The following is a 21,288-nucleotide window of genomic DNA, read 5'->3' on the forward strand; positions in this document are numbered from 1 at the left end:
AAAAAAAAAAAAAGAGAGAGATAAAAAAGGGTAGGGGAGAAGAGCTCACAGTTTATACACTTTTCTCTATTAAAATTCTATTCTATTGTTGTAATTTTTTTTGGGGGGGGGGTTTGGGGATCAAAATCGTCTGCAGGGAGGGAATTTGGCGGACACTGGCGGAGACCATTTAGGATGATGACACGTGTACTTTGACACATAGATGGTCAGATGCATGGACGATTTAGGAGACAGGCTTTAGCTATTCGGGCCTATTGTCGCATAACCGTCTTTTCCCCCTTTTCTTCTTCTTCTCCCTCCTTCCTCTCTTCTATTCGAACGATTTACTCACCGGTCAGAAGTCGATCCTCTGTGAAAACCCTAGGAGGACGGACTCATCCTCCCCAGTGCTCACAGACATACAGACTCAAAGATAGAGAGTGTTCAGCTCTTCTTCGTGGGATTTTTCTGTGCATCCATGGCTCTGCATGTCTGTGAGCACTGGGGAGGATTCATTGTTTGGGGTTGGAGTTGGATGCCATGGCAAGCGACCAGTAATCAGCTCCGTTACTGTGCATGCAACTGGTACCAGGCAGAGTCCTCTGCTCCTCAATTCATATTTTGATGATTCTTCTTCTTCTTCCTCTCCTCTTTCCTAATTGAAAAGAAAGAAATCCAGCATCAATTTCAAAACGAAGACAACTATAATAATGGCAACAAACTTATTTAGTATAGTAACAATGACGATTTCATTCTCATTCGCCCATAACTACTCAGATTAATCATTTACTAATTATTTACTAACAAAGCTAACAAGCAAAGACGATTTCATTAATTCATTCTCATACCCAACTAGCAAAACGAAATTAAAATTTTGGAGATCATATATTTACATGCAGATTTCCCTAGCAGAAGACGGTAATCGCTGCATATATGGAGAACTCTGCAACACAAACAGAGAGAATTTAACCATCTTTCAATGATTTTGTTTTATTTGATACTTGACATCCCCTCCACCATTGGAAGACATGGAAATTTCCGAACGATCTGCTATCTTCGTTCGAATAGAAGAGAGGAAGGAGGGAGAAGAAGAAGAAAAAGGGGGAAAAGATAAGTCCGTCCTCCTAGGGTTTTCACAGAAGATCGGCTTCTGATCGGTGAGCAAATCGTTCGAATAGAAGAGAGGAAGGAGGGAAAAGAAGAAGAAAAGGTAGGGTTTTGCGACAATATCAGACCCAAATAGCTAAAGCCCGTCTCCTAAATCATCCACGCATCTGACCGTCCACGTGTTAAAGTACACTTGTCATCATCCTAAATGGTCTCTGCCGGTGTCCGCCAAAGTCCCTCCCCGCAGACGATTCTGATCCGAGGTTGGGAGGGGTTACATCCTTGGATAAAAAAAAACTCGAAAGTAGTGTTTGAGTAAACTTCAAACAAATTCTGGCAGAACTAGTTAACCACTAAGCAACTTAATGGAATTAAACACTAATTAACTAAACTAACATAAGTTAGACTCAAAACAGAACTCTATTACACTTAAGTATCCTTATCTAATTCATACACTTAAGACACTATTACAGTAATCTCGTATACCCCCTATGAACCTAAAATTTGGGCCCAGTAACAACATTTAAAACAGAAGTCCATAACCGAGTATTAGAAAAATCAGACAAATTTTGAACCGGGCTTGAATTAATTTAACAACTGGATGCACATTTATTTTTAGACATTAGGGCCCTCTTAATACATGTCAAGCAAAACCATCTTCCATATTCCCCAATCAATGCAGAATTGCACGTAGGTCTTCACAATCTCTTCTTAGAAAACTTCAAAGTATATGATTACTCGAGTTGCCCTTTGTTTTCTGTAAACTACCTTTAATTGATTGTGTGTCACTCTTTTATCTACCTTAAATGTGTCTTGCGACTGTGGTGCTATGATATTGATTAGAAATTAGAATGTCTTTTATAAGAGAGTATCATTAGATGAATAAATGCATGCACATTTTGTTGAAATTTGCTTGCAGATGTTCTTATATGAATTTGTTTCTGTTTAATTCTTTGTATATTTTTAAGAATACCAAAGCAATTGCAAATTTCAGCATTGCTCAAATGTGACAGGTTAAAATGATTATGGCAACAAACAGACCTGATGTACTGGATCCTGCACTTCTCCGCCCAGGACGTCTAGACAGGAAAATTGAGATTCCATTGCCTAATGAGCAATCACGAATGGAAATCCTAAAAATCCACGCTGCTGGAATTGCAAAACATGGTGAGATCGACTATGAGGCTGTAGTAAAACTTGCAGAGGTAAGACATGCTCTTCCAACTTCTGTGAATTCTATCGGCATGATTCTGTGTGCGTCACATTTCTTACTTGCAAATTTAATGCCTCTGCATCAACTGTGCAGGGTTTCAATGGGGCTGATCTTCGGAATGTCTGCACTGAAGCGGGGATGTCTGCAATTCGTGCTGAACGTGATTACGTTATCCATGAAGATTTTATGAAGGTATGTTCTCTCTTTAGAAGTCACTTGTACTTTGATGGGACTTGGAGCACATTCATGGAAAATTCGACACTTTGCTATGTGACACCTTTTACTTCCCAATGTGTTTATTTGTCATTATCTGATAGATCTCTTAACTTAGATGAGCAGATCTAACCATCTAGGTTCTGTAATACATCTGGGCTTCTTTACTTGGTTCTAATTCACCAAGAGGGAGCTAACCTGATCTTGAGCAAGTACTAGTATCAGGCAATGTATTAGAAAAAGTTAGTGAAGTGATCTTCTTCACTGGGCATAGTGACACTTAGAAGGACCCTTCTTTTAATATGATCTTCCCAGTGATGGAAACCGACCAACAAGGGGTTTAGTTATTTTGAACTTTTGGCCTGCTTCTAGTTCAAACTTGGGGTTTCAAGTTTATCTATTTATTTTTTAATTTCCTTGGGATAATAATGCAATTTTTTGGGGGCATTATTCGGATCAAGATATCTCTTAAATTGTTGGGGGGCGATAGTATTTTTGTCCTTTTGCTATTGGGTAGTACCTTAGTGCCCTAGTATTCTCTATGTTAAGAAAGTTTCTTAGGGCCCAAGATTTTACTTTTTGATATGGATTCCAAGTTACTGCTTACTACTTACCTGAAAGTTAAGTTTCTTTTCAGATAGTCCCTTGATATATGTGTAATGTCTCACTTTCCAAAGCGGGGAAAGTTAAGAACTTTCAGAATGTTCTTCGGTGACCAGATTTGTTGTATTCCCTTCACCGACCAGATTTTTTTCTCACCCTAGCTACAAAAACACTTGAAACCTCTGTTTTTTTTACCCCAAAAACCCCACCGTAAGCCTAATATACCTCTGCTGCTTCTAAGCCTGTTCATGTTGTCCCTTTGCTAGATTGCTATCCTAGTTCCTGGTTAGTAACTTTTAGTGCTGAGATTAAGCGATTCTTTATCAGACAGTTAGCTGCATTATTAAGACTCAATATATCTCTGCTGCTTCTAAGCCCTGTTTCCTCAAAATTCTTACCTCACAAGAATCACATCTCCGTGCTTGAATGAGAAAATTATTTTTTCTGCGCTGTTTGATATGTCTGGATTGGTAGTTTATTAGTTATTGAAATTATCCTCGGAGTCTTATTCTGAGCTCTATTTTGTGGTAGTTCCATATTACTCTTGTTAATTTTATGCTGCCTTGAGAAATCGAAGTCCTAGTTTCATTTAATGAGGCCCATTACCTGCATGCTTTTTTTTTTCTGCTGATACTTGCCTCCATCATCACAACATCAAAACTAGCTTTCACAAAACACGCAATGGTGTCATTAGCCAACTACAGGAGGGAAATCTTCACTTCATATATTTCAGATTTCAAGTCAATAAAGTTGTTATTCATAAAGAAAAATTCTCCTTACCTGTCTACAATCCTTCTTGGTTCAATTAAAAAACACATGGGCCATTAACAAGAAAAAGGAAATGACATTTTTAACACACCCTTCAATCTAATGCTTGATCTGTCGGTATTTTGCATAAAACATCATTCGCCATTCAACAATTTGGCAGGAGCCCAAGTGTCTTCCATGTTGGAGGAGGGTCTCTACTTTCTAAATCTCCGTTCCTTCAACTTAACCATATGATACGAAAATCAGAATTTGGGCAGACTCTAAATATGGGCAATTCCGTTTTCAATATTATTATTTGCTTCGGTGAGTGAAGGCCAGGGAACAATGGACAGTTCCAATTGATGGTTATGGTTGTCTAATGAAAACCAAATGTTGTTCTCCCATTAGATTGGTTGACTTGAATCAAAGTGGAGATACCCAGTGAGTTCACCACATTGGTTGGTCTCGTTCTCAAGAAATATTTTGATAACCATAACCTTCCTACTGGTTTTTTTTTTGGGGGGGGGGGGTTTGGAGCAGGTTAGAGTAGGGTGTGGTGTATTCATTCATATGGTATCTCTTGCATAATCCAGCCTGGTCCCCAATTTGGAGACTTACTGATTGTTTACTAATTAATCTCTTTGCCATTGTCAGGCTGTGCGGAAGCTGAATGAAGCAAAGAAGCTTGAATCAAGTGCTCACTACAATGCAGACTTTGGGAAGGATTGAGTGGAACGTGCATGCTCTCAATTGGTAAAAGCCAGGAATGCTGGGGCATTGCATGTTCTCTCTTATGCTGCGGTCCCTATCCTCCTTCGAAAACTCCATACTTGCAAAAGGGTAGTTATCCATGTAACAAAGGAATATAATGTTTCCAAAAATCACAATAAGATTATGAATCATCTATTTTTTAATCTATGTTGTATGTCCCGCTCATAGTTGGGAGAATGCACAATATTTTCTAGAGTACTAATACACATGCATACCAATACAAGGAGTATTTGTTTGAATTAGATTCTGAAATTTGATGCGTGGTAATTTAGATTCTAGACCATCATGTCTCATCCACGATCGGGATGGATACATCTTCTATCTATGTGGTAGAATACATTCCTGTGTCATTTGGAAACATGGTAGTCCATTATGACAATAATAATTCAAGACAAATATCAATATCGAATTGTTCCACGTAATCATATTTCCTCCTAAGTTGTTTTACAATGTTTTGATAATGTTCTCATATGTTCCATTACATTAATTAGTAGTGCTTGGTCCTGGCGTGAACATTGGGTGGCTGGGAGTTCTTTGGGGCGCACGTCTAGATGCTCTTAGCCTTCTGATGTTCATTGTACATCACCGTTTGTTACAGAGGATGTGGATTTGGTGCTAACATGCCCTTCCTATCCTAAATGCATCATAGCACTAGTTTGCATGCCTAGTGACCATATCATGAATTCATTCAGCATTGATCAATCTGCCATGACATCTCGTGGCTCTTCTTGTATGACATTCAGTCAAAAGCGTATAGGAGGGTGATGAAAAGTCGAGCATCCATGTTAATATCCATTTAATTCACTTCCGATACTTGCCATTCTAATGCAACACAAACCATAATCCTTTTTTTGGTAGAACACAAACCATAATAAAATGCTACTTTGATCAGTGTTTGGTAGGACGAAGACATTTTTATTGTCCCTTTAAAGCTTATAATGCTGACTGATTTAGAACTTTATAAAGTAATGATTCGAAAGAATATAAATTTGTCAATTTTGAAAGGAAATTTTCGAAATCCTTAACTGTGACATGATTGTACCAACTACTTAAAATTTGTTAAATCTCAACAATATTTAATATTTTTTATTATTATTTCCAAAGAACTTTTTGAAGAGACTTTACTCGCGCAACCAAAGGGGAAAAAGAGAATGATAGGGAGAGAGGGACACACTAAATACACATTCGCGCACCCATGTGATAAGAGATGATCCACTAACCTCTTAGCACATGCTCTTGCCAATACTCTTAACATCAATATTTAGTAATGATACTTTTTAGACATATTTTTACTTCTCAAATCTAAAGGATTTAGATGCAAATTTGAGTGAAATTTAAGGTTTCGACTCCTCTCCATAGAGCCAGAGATCAGAAAGTGATCTCACGGGTACTTCGGCAACTTTACCACTCTATGAATCGTACATGAGATTTTCACCTCATACAACTTCTCCTTCAATTCTTTCGGAGTCATCGGATTCATTTTCTCATTCAAGACTTTCCACTCCGTTTTGAAGAGTACCTAGGACCAATTTAGTCATGTTTTCATGTTTCAATTGAAGACTTCCCTTTTTCATTATTCTCAAAGAAGAAGATTCTTATTTTTTCCCAAACATATGCAGATCCAATCACAATCGTATAATAATCTTATAATAAGAACAAGAGATCCATAGAGAAAAAATAATGCATTGGAGAGTAGAAATCCCAACCCAGTGGAATTCGCACTGGTTTATTGGGGTCTCTGGTAATATTGATTCCTACAAAGCTATTTACATTGGCTGATTCATCGTTCTTTCTCAGTTTATTTATTCATTCATTCTAAACTACATCGCAGGCCACTGTTGCAGGCTTGCAGCCATATTCAGGTAAGAAATCGCAGGTTTAGAGGTCAGTTTCTCCTTCTTAATCCATGTTCTTCTTCATATATCACATCCTCGGCTTCCTGTTTCTTATTTACTGATCTATTATTATTTTCATCTGTCATATCTAAGATCAGAATTTAACCCTTAAATTATATATATTTTGTTTCACACTGTTCGTTATCATATTTATTCAGTTCTGAATATCAGATTAGATTGATTATACTCTTCTTCTCTTGCTTCGAATTTTGGGTTTCTTGGTTACTTTCCTCTAATTTCTTGTATTGTCTAAAACACTAGCCAAACCCACCCTTTTCCCATAACTTTTCTGTTGCGGTTCAGTCCTAGAGTTTGAAACCATAGGCTAGCAAAATTGGGAACGGATGATTTCTTAATGGTTGAAATTGTGGTTTGGCTTTTTCTAAACTAAAATGATTGGTTTTATAGGTTTCTGGGTTATGAGTTCTGTTCGTTGTTACTTGGTTTCCCCTTTGTTAAAACGATTGGCTTTTCGTTTCTATTCTCTCTTTGAGCCTCCCACCCCAAATTCCATAACTATAGAGTTCATAAAACCACGTTCGATTTTACATCCTCTTTGATGGGCATGAGCTTTTTCCTCTGTCCTGTTGTCTCTGGAATTGAAGATTCTTCGAACATGCTGCTCTTGGTCTCCTCCATACCCGTAATTCTGAAACCACCTTAACTTCAATGTTTCTGATTGTGAATACCTTGCTTTATTCGTTTCTTGTTTCGCTCAATATTCCGATCTGCTCCTGATTCCAAAATTCAGTGATTTCTATTATGGTGGTTTGATTCTGTTGGTAGTAACACTAGCTTGAATGGAGTTGCTGAGATTGCGAGCAATGGTTTTCTTCAAGGTAAATATACATAGGCTCTTGTTCTCTTTTCATCTAACTCCTCCCACCAAAGGTGCGATGGGCCCAGGTGGCCATATGAGATTAGCATAGAAGGTCTTATTCAAATGGGCTACCGGCCCCATTTAGTTGGGATAAGGCTTTGTTGTTGGTCTTATTCAAATGGATGGGAAAGAAGAGGGTGGGTTTATGAATACTTGACAAAAAATCAAGCTGCGATTGAAGTTAGGAGCTTGGATTTATCCTTTTTTCTTTTTGGGTTGATTTGATCAGGAAGGGATTTCTCGTAACAATAGGAAAAACACAGATCAGATATAGAGCACTAACCCATTCAATCCAGGATGAATCTCATTTTGCTTCTACTTCCGCTCATAAATAATTTACTTCTGACTGGATCAGTATCCTGTTTTCTCTTTGCCGTCACGTAGAGCGATGTTCTGCCTCATTCTTAAACAGCTCTTGCTCATTCAGTTCATTGAACCTGAACCCTTCCTCCCAGAACACACAAGTGGAGCGATCAGTGTGATCAAGTGAGCTATCACGCCTTTTCTGGATTTTGTCATCTTTTTGGGTGCAAATCAGTTACGATTTACTTGGCATACTAATGTGGTGGCTTTGGTAATAAGATGAAATTTACATAGTATGCTAGTGTGGTATCTTCGTAGCTGATCCCGAAACACATGCCCAAATTGAACCACATTCCAATTCTGCCACTGGCTTTACCTAAAAGAGATGCTAGTGCCCTCTGGTTTGAGTCAAAAGTTCAAATTGGGTCAAAATTAAATTATCAGGCCACGTTCCAATTTTACCACTGCCTTTATCTACATTGGTGGAAGAAGACATGGGGCAATTCAGTCCCAGTGAAATTTGGGTTACAACAGATAAAAAACCAAAAGGTGTTGATCTGTCTGACCCCAATCTAAAACTGAAAACATAGCTTCTAGGACCCAAACTAGCCTGGTCGAGACCTCAAATATGGACCCTACTACTAATCATGTATACTAACTTTAATCCCCAATTTTGGGCTCATAGATTATTAGTCCCATTACAATGTGATCCTTCAAAAAAAGAGGTCCAACCTAGATATCAGCTAACATAAAGCTTATTTAGGCCTTCTAAACCCTCTTTTAGGCACAGAATGCCAAATTCGGTCTATCCAATGCAACCAATTGAGAGATGCTTTATCATTGGATCCCTAGTTTTAGTAGGAATCGCTTAACTAGTCCAAGTTATTGGTCAATATCCTTGTTAATTTTCTGCTCTGAGTTTATTTCTTATGAGTTTATTTATTAATTCAGTCAGTCTTAGAATGATTAGGAGATGGTGATTCTTATTGTTAAACTTCAGTTTTCTAGAAGTCCTAGTTATATTTGGAGTTGAGAATGGACTTTGCATGAGGCCTGTTTTGATGTCTTCTTTGTTATTTGGGATTCCTGAGTTGAAATAGAATTTAGGTAAAGGTCTTTTCTGAATTCCATAAAAGTGAGAGGCACTTTGGTTCGTATAAATCATATTAATTTACCTAGTCTGCTCACCCAACTGTGCCACGTGGAAGGGTGATGTTGCAATTCTGCTTATTGGATATTTAAGAAATGATCTAGATATGGCACTTGTTAAATACCACCCTCAAATTCAATCCTTTACCTTTCCATGTATGTACATCCATCCTCTTGGTAACCTGTGTGCCCATTTGGTAGTCCGAACTTTTTGATGCTTTATTTTGCCACATGGTGAACTCTATCCGAGCTGAAACTTGACATGTGAGGAGGGGACCCTGGGGTACAGCCTCCAACTTCTGTCATCACTATTTTATAAATATGACCATTGAAATTCAGTTTAGTTTCTCCAGTTAATAGATCTTATATCTCTGCCCTTTTTCTTTTGCTTTACTTTCAATCTCAGTTAGATCTTATATTCTGCTGGAGATTTATGAAGTTCTGGTTCTGTTTGATAGGTCTGTTGTTATACCATACTCCACCAGGGCTTGGTGGCTAATAGATTCACATTACCTGCTTTTATGAGTTTATCAGATTTCTCCCATTATCCTTTCCTCTTCGCTTTATCAATTTTCTTCTATTTGCCATATTTTTTATTTCTGTTTTCTTGCTTTCCTAATCTGCTATCTAGTTACTGTCTTTTTCATGTCTGTTCATTGTTTCCCAAGTCTGCTTTGTTTTCTTAGAGATCAAGCAGCCTATCCTTTTCTCTGAATTACAGCCATAATATATAAGTTATTATCAGACTCTTATGACCTATCACCTACATGAATTTGACTTTTGACTCTAATAAGATTACCCATAACAACTAAGAAATTGACTCTGTCTAATAATGGATTTTCTAATATCATCTAATTATAACATAGTGATTGCCATGAGTGCTTAATCATTTATATAATTAAATAAAACTCCTAATTAAACAAATAGACTTGGATTAGGATTACTAATCTAATAGAATCCCGTTACAGATCAACACCCCCTCAGTAGATTGGTTATCACTCTCCTAGTGTAACTCTGAATTGCAAGATCTTGGTCTCGTGGGTAGTTAAATTAATAGCTGTGGCAACCGGAACCAAAGAAGGAGAAAGGTGAGGAGGATGAGAGAAACTGAGAAATGGAAGAGGATGGGCTGTGCAATAGATTGGATAAACTGATATATTGCAAGTTCCCAATTGAAATTTCTGCTACCTTTCTATTTTCTGGAACCATTTACTATTTTTATCCATTTTCCAAAGTAATGTCATAAAATGGACTTGGGTGATCTATCAGATGGTTACGAACAACCTGTCTGCTCAGTCTTGATGCAAGTGATTTGTGTCAATTTGGATAATGGCATCTCATGTGTAGCACATGTGCACATATGCCTTTTATCATTTGTAAAATGATTAAAGCAATGACAGATTTAATGACAGTTTATTTTGATACCGTATTCAATATGTTTCACAGCCTTCAAATTTCTGTTCAAATTATTGGCTGATACTTTTTTTTTTCCCCCCTGTTAATGTCAGAATAGCCAATTCACCAATGGAGTCTGAAATTGAACCAAATAAGGTCAATGGGGTTCTTGCATCTTCGGAAAATATTCTACAATGGAGTCAATGGCAGCTGCTTGATTCCATTCTTCCAACAGGTGGCTTTGCTCATTCTTTTGGTCTTGAGGCTGCTATTCAAGCTCGAGTTATATCAGGGCCAGAAGATCTCAAAACCTATGTTATCCATGTGTTGGAGAACACTGGGAGCCTACTTCTTCCTTTTGTGTATACTGCAACTATGTTGCCTAACATGGAGACCTATTCAAAACTTGATAAGGTCTTGAATGCAACACTAACAAATGAAGTGAGTAGAAAGGCATCTATTTCACAAGGATCTGCTCTACTGAGAATAGCAGCCTCTGTATTTTCTGAGGTTCCTTCTCTTAAAAGAATGAGAGATACACTATTGGGTACTGGGACTGTTTCTTTCCACCATGCTACTGTTTTTGGGCTTATATGTGGAGTTCTTGGTATTGGCAGTGGGACTTCTCAAAGGGCTTACATTTTTATTACAATGAGAGATATTATTTCTGCAGCCACTAGGCTGAATCTGGTTGGGCCTTTGGGTGCTGCTGTTTTGCAGCATCAGATTGCTCATGTTGCTGAAAACATAGTGAAGAAATGGATGGACCGTCCTGTTGAGGATGCATGTCAGACATCTCCATTGCTTGATACTGTGCAGGGATGTCACAGTTACTTGTTTTCTAGACTTTTCTGCTCTTAGAAAACTGAAGATATGCATTGTTTCATATGCCTCTTTCTTCTCAACTGAGTCTGGGGGCTTTGCTCTTTCAGATATTCTGTTATTTGGAAATTACTAATTACCAGTCAGTTCACTGGTAAAATGGAAGCAAATTTTGGTGTTGGATAATTGAGTTTGGATGAAAGAATCATGAATTCTTGGTTTTAAGCATGGGCTGGATTGTTCGCTGCTTCTTCCTCCATGTCGAGGTAAGGATATTTGCTTTTATCTATGGCTATTATATCATGGGAATGGGAATATCGATGGTTGAACAACAGTAGATACATCACTTATGTAGTATCATCCTTTTGTATCAGATTGTGGATATTCCTTGTTCACTTAGCATGTACTGGGATATTCATATCATTATTCAAGGAGTGGTTGATGCTATATGCAGATCATTATTCAAGGAGTGGTTGATGCTATATGCAGAGAAATATTAGTACTTATTATGTTCATACACTGGCTCATGATTTTTCTAACCTTAGCTTCTCACGAAGGTCTTGCCTTCAGCAGTTTCACTCTTCCCCTTTGATGGTGATCGATTGACTTCCAGAGTGTGAATGGTTGCTGCTGACCTTGCAGCTCAGAAACACATTTTCCTCCGACAAAATTGTATCTTCATTTAAATTTATCTGCTGAGATTAGTTGGATTTGAGTTGTCATAATTGCACACTTCTATGATAACTGGATTTATTTTCTTCCTGCTGGATCATTAGATAATGATCCTGAGCTTCTACTTTCAAAATTAACCTTTTGGGAACTTGCCCTATATTGTGGAGGTATTTGTCTGAGCCCTTTGCCACTCGTTACGCTTCTCATTTTCCTTTTCTTTCTTTTCCTGTAGGCTGTTTCTCTTAATAGAGAGTGGGGTAACTTGCAACACTCTTGCTGTTGGTCAAACAATGTAAAGATGCAGGTTGAAATAGAAAAATTTTTAATACTATTTTTTCGAACGATATTAACATTTAAGCATTGATCTCTTACTTTATCATAGCTATAAGTAGATGGAAGTTTGAGCAAGAAGTGAACGTAATGTTTCTTCATTTGAAAGAGAGAATTTTTCTTTTTCCATTAGTGGCATCTACTGGTATGTCTTAATTTAATGCTGTTATATTTGACCATTTGATCCCAAAGAAATGCTGCTCATACAACTACATTAATTCCGTAATCTGTCGAGCATTTCGTGTTGTACATTAAATGTGGCAGTATGCAAAGAGAATGTATCCTCCACTGAACCAAGCATGCCAAGTTTAGTATAAGTTGAAATTATACACTATGACAAGGTTTTTTTTATTTTTTATTTTTTATCATGGATGTCAAGTCCTATCAGTGATATAAGAAGTGTGGTCCTACATTCTCAACTAGGGTTATATTTGTTACTTAGATATGTAGTACTGATGTAGAGGGTTCAGTCATATATCCATATTAATGTTTCAAATTTTTGAATTAAGAAACTAGGGTCATAGGTAATGGAATTTGATGAAATTTGAAAGGATAATTAGAAAGGCTAGTGATGGAGTGCAGTTGAGAGGAATTTGATTTATTGGTTTGTTGGCTATTAATTGATCAAACCCTTATTGGAATATTTTAGTCATTGACAGTCTTTTGTGTAAATAATAAAGTTTAGGTCTGTAATGGTGAACTATGAATCTTCCTCTTCTTCTCTTCTTTCCCTTTTTCTAGTATAGGTAGGAGGCTTCGTGGCCCATGGCATAAAAAAATTCAAATCAACCCGGTGCACGAGGCTTCCATTACTGCAGGGTCTGGGAGGGACAAATCTATGTAACCTTACCTTTTACTCCATAGGAGAGAAAAAAAGCTCGAAATCATATTCTTTAATTTATAGAATATTTGAAATGTAAAATTATAATCGTTATATTGATTTCAAACTGTAGTATGATCTTGAATCAAGGGTAGGCCTTTGATTATTGATCAACAAGTCATAGATGTCAACCTAGACTTATTAGGATATATGGGGAAATAGAGGGTTCAGTTGGGTTGTCTCTCTCTTCTATGGGTGTGGGATGAGAGCTTTCTTCGTTTCAAGCTTAGTGCATGTAGCTATGAAGTCTTAAAAGGTCCTTTTGAAGGATGCGTTTCCCTTCCCTTCGTACTAGTGGTGATAGAAGGGCTATTTTTATTTATATCACACCAAGTGGTGGGTTCCTCCCACTTAAAAGGGGAAAGGCCACTGAGCATCGGTCATGGGTTGCCTCAATTTTCAAAAATTGATGAAAACATCACTATAAAATTTTGGTGAAAACATCATCAGTGGAAATGCAAATCTGCCATGAGTTCACAGAGAATGTTATCAGAATATGTATAAAAGGGTATATTTAGTGCACAAGGTTTCCGTCACTGTAGCGTTTGGAGAGGCTCATAAAGTACAGAATTTTATCATTGCTTCGTAGAGAGGCTGTTTCTTGATTCAAACTCTTGACCAATAGATTATAATAAAACAACCTTACTGTTGCGCCGATGTCTACGCTCTTTGTTATCAGAATATCTATCCATGACGAAGTCAGATAGTTTTAACATTGGGTAATATAAAATATATGTGAAAAACATCAAAACACACGTTTGCCTAAAAGAATAAAGAGGGTGTACCTGGTGCATGAAGCTCCCGCATGCACGAGGTCTGGATGCATGAGGCTCCCGCATGTTAATCTGATTTCCAAATTTAGAAAGGGATTTGTTTTGAAAGAATCATCTATCTAGATCCAGATTTTGATTGGGTTGATGTTTCAAAATGCCCTGTGCGGCTAGTTTCAGCACTAAAACACTGTAGTACACAGTCAAAGAATGTCTTTTATTAACACTTTAAGTAATATATTGATTAGAAATTTGAGTATGAGTACACCACATAGTACTTCCTGCTTCGACACATCCATTACTTCGTACTTCAATGGTACTATCTCTAAATTCTCAAAGCCATGGATCCTTCGGATTATTGGATTACTACGAATCTCATCAATATCATCGATCTCATAAGTATCATATCATATCCCATCAATCAAATCACATTTTCGAGAAATATATATATATATATATATTGATGAACAAAGAGAAACGACTTAGTAGAAAATTAGTTCTTCTATGCATGGCTAAGCTAGCTAATTGTTTTCGAGAAATACTTAGTATATCATCACACTTTTCCCTACCATAGGGTTAGAATTGTTGGCCTTCACCATTACGACCTATCAGACATGATTCAAATGGACATGGGGAGAATGATGCATTATGTTCTTCTAATTTCAAGTGGATGGTTTGTGGATGTGTTTTTTTTGGCATTAAAATATATTTTGACTGGTTTGTCGAGTTCTATTTTCAAATGACTGGTGGTGAAACAGTAAGACATGCGAGACGAAATCTCATGCTAAAGAGTGGAGGTTCGAGTTCTCTTCAAGGTATAATATTAAGAATGTTTATATAAAATACCGTCTCAGTTCATCCTATTTGATATGGTTCCAAAGGATAACCTGGATAGGGACAATTCCAATAAGATTTCATTCTTGTATTTCATCATATCAAAGATGAACTAGATATGGACAATTCCAATAACATTTCATCCTTGAACAAAAATCCCTTTTTCTGATTTTTTGGTAGATGAAAATAGATCTTGTGGATTACATTGAATATTTGACACTGCATTCCCGACCTTGCTAAAAAACTGTTCCTTGCTTACCCTTTTAGAAGTCTATATTAGGTAAAATGATGGCTAGATCTTTATGAGACAATATTCTTAGTAAGTTCATGCTAGCATTTATTAGTCATCTATGCCATAACTAACTATTTTCTTCCATCACATTTAACCTTTTGTTGCATAAGATCATTCATGCCTACATATAAACATTTTAACTCTTTTTGCGACAAATGGTTTGATCTTGGACATTCAAGGCATCAACTATTGAAACATTTTCAATTTTGGGAGAGGAACCTTCACCTATATGGCTTTTCCCAATGATCTTACTCTTTGCATTGTCACCATAAGTGATCATGCCTCCATTGATACTAGTGAATGATGTAAGCTTTTCTATATCTCCAACCATGTGTCTAGAGCATTCACTATTCATGTACCACAATTTATTATTATTATTATTATTATTATTATTATTATTATTATTTTTTATATTTATTGTGCTCTAGGCAAACCTAGGCATGGAAACATCTTAAGTGGGTTTTGGTACCCATTTCATTTTGGGTCCATGCAGTTAGTTTTTTTGTGAGGATATTCATATTTTATGTATTCTTCTTCCACAATAAGAGCAAGATATAGTAGAAAAATGCATTGGAACAACTATAGGAACAAATATCAAAGGATTTTTCTTTTGAGGAGCAACATGGCCAATTCCAACTCTATCATTTATAAAATGTCCTCAACCAAGAATTAGATTTAAATTCTTTGCACATGTAAACATTTCGAGGGAAGAATTTAGATCATCCAATTTCAAAATCAAAGGATCTTTATCCTCTTTTAAAATCCCCAACCAATGATTTAGAGAGAGGATATAAGGTTTATAGTCTAGGATTTAGGGTCTAGGGTTAAGGGTTACAGTGAGAATGAAATACAAAAAAAGAATTGAACCTCTTGATAGGCTCGATATACAAATGAAGTGCACAAATAGTTCGCTCAAACTATAAGCCCCTAGGATATGATAAAAACCAAATTATGGTATGTTAGATGGGTGGTTTGAGGTGTGTCCAACATGTCTTAAATATACTCCGAAGCTAGATACAAGAAATAACCATTTTATGGACGTTGGAGTATTTTAAGAGGTTGGGTGGTTGTCTGCAGTTTGACCTTCCCTGTATCCAGTCAACCTCCTCTCTGTTAAGTCCCTTTAAGTTGTCACCTGATCTCTTTTGAGACTGGTTGTCCTCCTTAGCTAATGGGCTGATTTTTTTTCAATCAAAATTTAAAGGCTTCTAGGCCATTGGAACCTTTAAATGTGTTCACATTTTCTCCAATCCTTCAGCACGCATCCAATGGTTGGGAGGACCTTGAGGTGTATGCAATTCCCCAAGTGTCAGATACGCCCTGGAGGGACTGAAGGGGCATAAAAAATTACAAAAACGAAACTTATCCTATATCATTGAAGCTGTTCAACATTCTCACTTCCAAGTTTCTTCATATTCTTGCGTTACCCTTGACCTGGTGGTGATGGGTAGGCTAGGTTAAAACAAAACGAACACTAGAAAGCCTACAAAACCAGAATCACAATGAATCAGAAAACTAGGAATATCGCATGACAGAAACTAAAGATGATTAGAACTTGCAAACCACGAATCTGATGGGATTGAAACTAATATATATGGTTTAAATAACGCTACCTCCTAGTGTACCCTACATCCACACACATGGGAAAATGAAACCGAACTGTGAAATACCAAAGCAGACTGACAGTTAGATTATCGAAAAATGACAGCATGGACAGATAATAGAAACCAAGAAAAAACCAGAAAATAGCAAGGAAAACTTGAATATCTCTCCATCCATCAGTGTGATGGTGCTCAAGTTTGGATCAAATGGAGTTTAAGGGGAGGGAACAGCATATCCAATATAAAATCTAAGTTGATGATTAGATATTCTGAAATCACAGATTAAACTTAGACTAAGAAGTTGTCAAATAACCCAATTGCTGACATGAAACAGCAAACAAAAATAATAGAAAATAAAAGGAACTTGGAGAGAAACTGTAGAGGATTAGTTAAAACACAAAAGAAGTCTAAAAATCACCAAAGAGAAGGTCGTGGTTGAGGGAGAATAGTTGCTGGAAATCATGCAAGAACAATAAGGAAGAAGAAAAGAAAAGGGGGAAGAATGGGATATGACCATAGGCTTCACCAACTATGGCCTGTGAGAAAGGCTTAACCACTAGTCCCAAACCAAGGATTCACTACCTTGGGTTGCCACTTGCTTCACTACAAGGGTTGTGACTGACTCACCACAGTGCACATACTCGGGTAGAGTTAGTTTTCCAAAACAAAAATCTGTGGGCTAGTATACCCTTCTTTATTTGTAATCTATGATCTATTCCAACCAAATAGAAACTCTCTAATATAGGGAGAGATCCTTTACTACAAGGAAACAACAAAAAATTAGTAAAAAAAAAAAAAAAAAGGCATACGATCCTGTGTACAAGGCTCCAGCCACTGCGGGGTTTGGGGAGGGTCATAATGTATGCAGCCATCTCCTCTGCTTCGCAGAGAGATTGTTTTCAAATTTGAACTTGTGACTGCTTGGTCACCATGGAGCAACCTTCCCGTTGCACCAGGGTCCACCGACTATGACAAACACTATGAACCGAAAAGGAGTCAAACCTTTCTTTCCAAATCCCTTCGATCATAAAAGCACCGGGTCCAAGATAAAAGAAAAGACATCCAATAAGAAAGTTGATAGGTACTAGTCAGCTGTGTGAATCATGGTGAAATGATAATGGAACAATGAACCTAACAGGCCAATAGTAGTAATGTAATGAGAGAAAAGGCTTTTTTTGGTATTGGATGTATCATTAGGTTGAAAAATGCTCCTTCAGAAAGTCCTGAACAACTAAGAAACAATACAGTCTAGGAATTCTCCACAAAAATGAAATTCCCAAAATAACAAGTACTTAGTATAGCATATTTGCTTACTAAAAGGAAACTGCTAACTTCGAAATAAACAACTACTAAACAAAATAGAAACTTACTATTTAGATCCACAGAATAGTCCAGTGGCAAACAAAGATCTTTGAACAGGATCCTCCACCAAAGTTGTTCATGGAGGGGACCACACAACTCCTTATGAACAGTATCACCAAACCTTCTTCTTCCTTGGACTGCATCAGGTGGGATTTGTGTTGCTTTTGACATGGTTTTCTTGATTTGATATCCAAGCTGGTTTATGGAATTCATAACTCTAGCCATGAAAACATTTCCTAGACATCATTTTACAGATATGAAAAGTACTCCAGACCATCACAGCCATGTTTAGATCATCAACAAAATACATGGAAAAATACAATATGTCAATGCTCACTGTTGCTGCTGTTACTATTGTATGCCAATTCCAGTGTTGTAGGTGAATACAGCCTCATATCAAAGATTCATCCCCTTACTCACCAATGAATTGTGGTATCTTTCCTTCAAATGTGTTAGAGCCTAAAGTACAGAAACTCTAGGGCCTGAAGCTGCTGAGTGACAATTGAAATAGGGCCAAACTGACTGCTGTCTAGCTGTAGAAACCATTGTAGTCATTTCAAGTTCATTTGGGAATTTTCCAGAGAGGAAATTTCCAAGGTTGAGAGAAATGAGTGATATACAATTTCCTGAACTGGGAAGGAACTGTGATGTATTGAATTTTGTTAGAAAGAAAAGATTAAGAGTCATGCAGTTAACATTACCTGCAGGGCAGAAAGAATTAATGCATTATTGAACCCGTGAATTGTTTCCTGAGAATGACAAGTAACTGACATTTTGTAATTCTTCAAAGTCCAATCTGTGTTAGGATTTTTCTGTTAAAACCATTCCTTGATTTAAGAAAAAAAAAAAAAAAATCCATTAGTCTCTGAGAATAGAGGAATAGACCCTACAAGGTGGTTGCCTGATGAAATTAATGTGGTGGATAGGTAATAGGGAGGAAGATGAACAGATGGGAGGACTCCTAGTCTCTGTAGGGGTGGTTCTGGATATGGCTGGACATTTGTTTTCATCTCTACAAAAGATGGAAAAAGCTAAGTCCACACATAGATCTGATTTCAACATCTTTTGAGCATTACAATGGATGGCGCAAAGTTGATTCGAAAACTTAAAGTTGGATCACTGAATTCCAAGATAAAGATACAAAAGAACAGGCTGAATTAGGTGAGATGGAAGCTTAGATCTGCACAAGGGGGTACTTATGTTTTTGTTATTTGTGATTCTAACAAACAATTGTGTGTATGAGATTGGGAAAAGAAAATTGTGGAGATTTTTTGGAGCTTCAAATATAACATGAACTGGTGGATAAGGAGCTTGATTAATTAGGTCATTTTGCCTTTGATTTTTATGGAGAATTTTGTTAGTCTTGGTCTTTCCCTTTATGCTTAATGTGATATAGTTTCCATTTTGGTCAAGGGGAAAAAAACAACAAAGAATAGGAAGGGAACAGTAGAGGAAAAACAATGAATGAAACAAGAAAGCTAGAGGATGATGATACATATGTGATCTTAACTCAACAAGGGCTAGCTAGCACTCTCATAATAACTAACAGGTAACTCAAGAGTCATTTACCCCTATATCTTCCAAGTCTGTAACATCTTCTTCCATTCTCACCTCCCTCTCTTTGCTTTTCCTGCTCAAGGACTTCCTTCTCATGGAGTGTGTCCTTTTAAGTGTTATCACTGGTGAACATCCCTCATTGCAGCTGTACTTGATCTCTTTAAGAGAATCAACAACCTTTTCAATAGGGAAATTAAGAGCAGCTAGTGGTCCACGTGTTGACAATGCTGCCTGATCATAAGCTAGGGCAGCTTCCTCAGCACTATCAAAAGTTCCCAACCAAACTCTTGTGCCATTTCTAGTTGAATCCCTTATCTCAGCTGCAAACTTTCCCCATGGCCGGCTTCGAACACCGATATAGGTCTTCTCCTTTTTCTTGGGTTTTTCCTTCTCCTTGGAACTGGTTTCTTTATGGATAGATGTAGTGGGGGAATCAGAAACCAAAGACTCTTGATCAGCAGCCTTATTGAGAACATCCAAGAGGAGCATCTCTTGTGAGTCATGTTCATTGAAGGGAAGAGATTTGCTCTCAAAATCAGGCCTTTCCCATGCAAGACATTCAGAGAACTCCAAATTTTGGGACTCAAAGGAAGAAGAATCCATTGAGGAATTTGAGTTTTATTCACTACTTTTCATCACTATATATATACATGAAAATTTCAAAGCTTCATCTCCCTGTTGAGTACACAAATGGGTCAAAGCTAAAACAATACTCTTGAGGTCATCTTTATGGCAAGAAGAAGCAATTGAGAGGGCAAACCAGTTTTGAATTTATTAAGGAAAATTTAGTATGTTACATTGGTTTGCCATATATTTTTTTTTGAATCATGCATGCACCTAATTGGTTGTAGTTATTGTGAATAGTGCGATAATGACATTTAATTTAGCAAACAGGAAGCAGCAATAGACCAGGAAGTGTGTGCATGTTTTAGGACTTTCAATTGTTTACTAAGATACTTAATTATTAGATCTACACATCAATATTTAATTAATTAATTTCGTAGGTTGTGGGCCTAATTAAATTGTTAATCCATAGGGCTTAAATGACGTTAGGCGGCTGTGGTACCCTACGTCAGGGGTGGCAATGAATTGGATTAATTAAACAGTTAAACCCATCCTTTTAAGTTAGGATATGGTAATGATTAATTAATTTTTGGGCAAATGTTCAAGTTTATGGCAGACCCAGATTACATTTCAGGATTAATGCATAGCATTAGAACCAGTTTCTCTAGGTAGAATTTAATGGAATATAGAAATAGCTAGTTATTGTAACTAGCTAGTAGTGTTATGTCTTCCACATTTTACTTATATGAGCCTACGTTTCCCAGAAAATTAAAGTTATGATGCATGTCTGTGTCCAACACTTCATGAAAGCTATTTAGAACGTAAGAAATGGACACTTTGGTGCACCATTATCTTAACCTGTGTTTTGTATCTTGGAATGCATTATGGTTAATGATGCATTAATTCTAAGGGTGTTAATCGGTTCGATTTTGGTGTATACGGTGTGGTTTGGTTCGGTTCACATTTATTTGGCTAAAATCAAAACCGCATTATTTACAAAACGGTTGCACTGTTTGAAACCGCAACCATTTAGTAAATGGTTTTGGTTCTATGGTTTTTAAATGGTGTCGGTTTCATGGTTTTAAATGGTTTTGATCGCGGTTTATTCCATACGGTTAGCAATCGGTTTGCTAGTTTACTTGCATGCTTACTAAAATTTGCTTTCGTTGATAAACGTTTCAAACATAACTTCATAATCGGAGTAAATTATTGAATAGACTGTTGGACAACCTCTATGGTCCTTAATTCTTCCCTAAATCAAACCATAATGTTTTTCTTAAAACAACCAAATATTTAATTGTTATATGGGTTAATTGGATCGGTTTAAACAGTTTAAACGGTTTAATTTT

At 37.0% G+C, this 21,288-nt stretch overlaps 3 protein-coding genes across 10 annotated transcripts in view; 2 read left to right on the forward strand and 1 right to left on the reverse strand.

Annotated features, from left to right (window-relative positions):
* The window catches only part of LOC122068471 (26S proteasome regulatory subunit 10B homolog A), a 15,627-nt gene extending 10,752 nt beyond the window's left edge, over window positions 1–4,875 (forward strand). For both annotated transcript variants that reach the window (XM_042632338.1, XM_042632339.1), the window contains 3 exons: window positions 2,100–2,291; window positions 2,393–2,491; window positions 4,517–4,875. In XM_042632338.1, the coding sequence (XP_042488272.1) occupies window positions 2,100–2,291; window positions 2,393–2,491; window positions 4,517–4,591 (366 nt within the window). In that variant the 3' untranslated portion in view covers window positions 4,592–4,875. The remainder of the gene's footprint in view (window positions 1–2,099; window positions 2,292–2,392; window positions 2,492–4,516) is intronic.
* A 1,117-nt stretch (window positions 4,876–5,992) lies between these two features.
* On the forward strand, window positions 5,993–11,906 carry LOC122068476 (urease accessory protein F). 7 transcript variants are annotated; one of them, XM_042632351.1, is made up of 3 exons: window positions 5,993–6,374; window positions 6,478–6,495; window positions 10,374–11,906. In XM_042632351.1, exons 1-3 carry the CDS (start codon window positions 6,314–6,316, stop codon window positions 11,114–11,116), a joined length of 822 nt encoding a protein of 273 aa, XP_042488285.1. In that variant the 5' UTR covers window positions 5,993–6,313; the 3' UTR covers window positions 11,117–11,906. The 7 variants fall into 7 exon arrangements, with proteins under 7 accessions (XP_042488285.1, XP_042488284.1, XP_042488288.1 ...); XM_042632350.1 differs by having other exon boundaries at window positions 5,994–6,374; window positions 6,465–6,495; window positions 10,369–11,906; XM_042632354.1 differs by having other exon boundaries at window positions 6,011–6,374; window positions 6,465–6,517.
* Window positions 11,907–19,372: 7,466 nt separating this feature from the next.
* On the reverse strand, window positions 19,373–19,978 carry LOC122068468 (ethylene-response factor C3-like). The gene has a single exon (XM_042632322.1). The coding sequence runs from the start codon at window positions 19,976–19,978 to the stop codon at window positions 19,373–19,375; it is 606 nt and encodes a 201-aa protein (XP_042488256.1).
* Window positions 19,979–21,288: the final 1,310 nt, after the last annotated feature.

The sequence above is a fragment of the Macadamia integrifolia genome, unplaced genomic scaffold, assembly GCF_013358625.1.
Source record: "Macadamia integrifolia cultivar HAES 741 unplaced genomic scaffold, SCU_Mint_v3 scaffold401, whole genome shotgun sequence".
In the NCBI taxonomy this organism is placed as follows: domain Eukaryota; kingdom Viridiplantae; phylum Streptophyta; class Magnoliopsida; order Proteales; family Proteaceae; genus Macadamia; species Macadamia integrifolia.

Excerpts from the sequence above, each read along its gene's own strand:
- LOC122068476 (XM_042632350.1), top strand. The coding sequence starts at position 6,314 with ATGCATTGGAGAGTAGAAATCCCAACCCAGTGGAATTCGCACTGGTTT. Across the intron at positions 6,375-6,464 it reads CTGGTTTATTGGGGTCTCTG|GCCACTGTTGCAGGCTTGCA; the intron begins GTAATATTGATT and ends ACTACATCGCAG. Across the intron at positions 6,496-10,368 it reads AGGCTTGCAGCCATATTCAG|AATAGCCAATTCACCAATGG; the intron begins GTAAGAAATCGC and ends TGTTAATGTCAG.
- LOC122068468 (XM_042632322.1), bottom strand. The coding sequence starts at position 19,978 with ATGGATTCTTCTTCCTTTGAGTCCCAAAATTTGGAGTTCTCTGAATGT.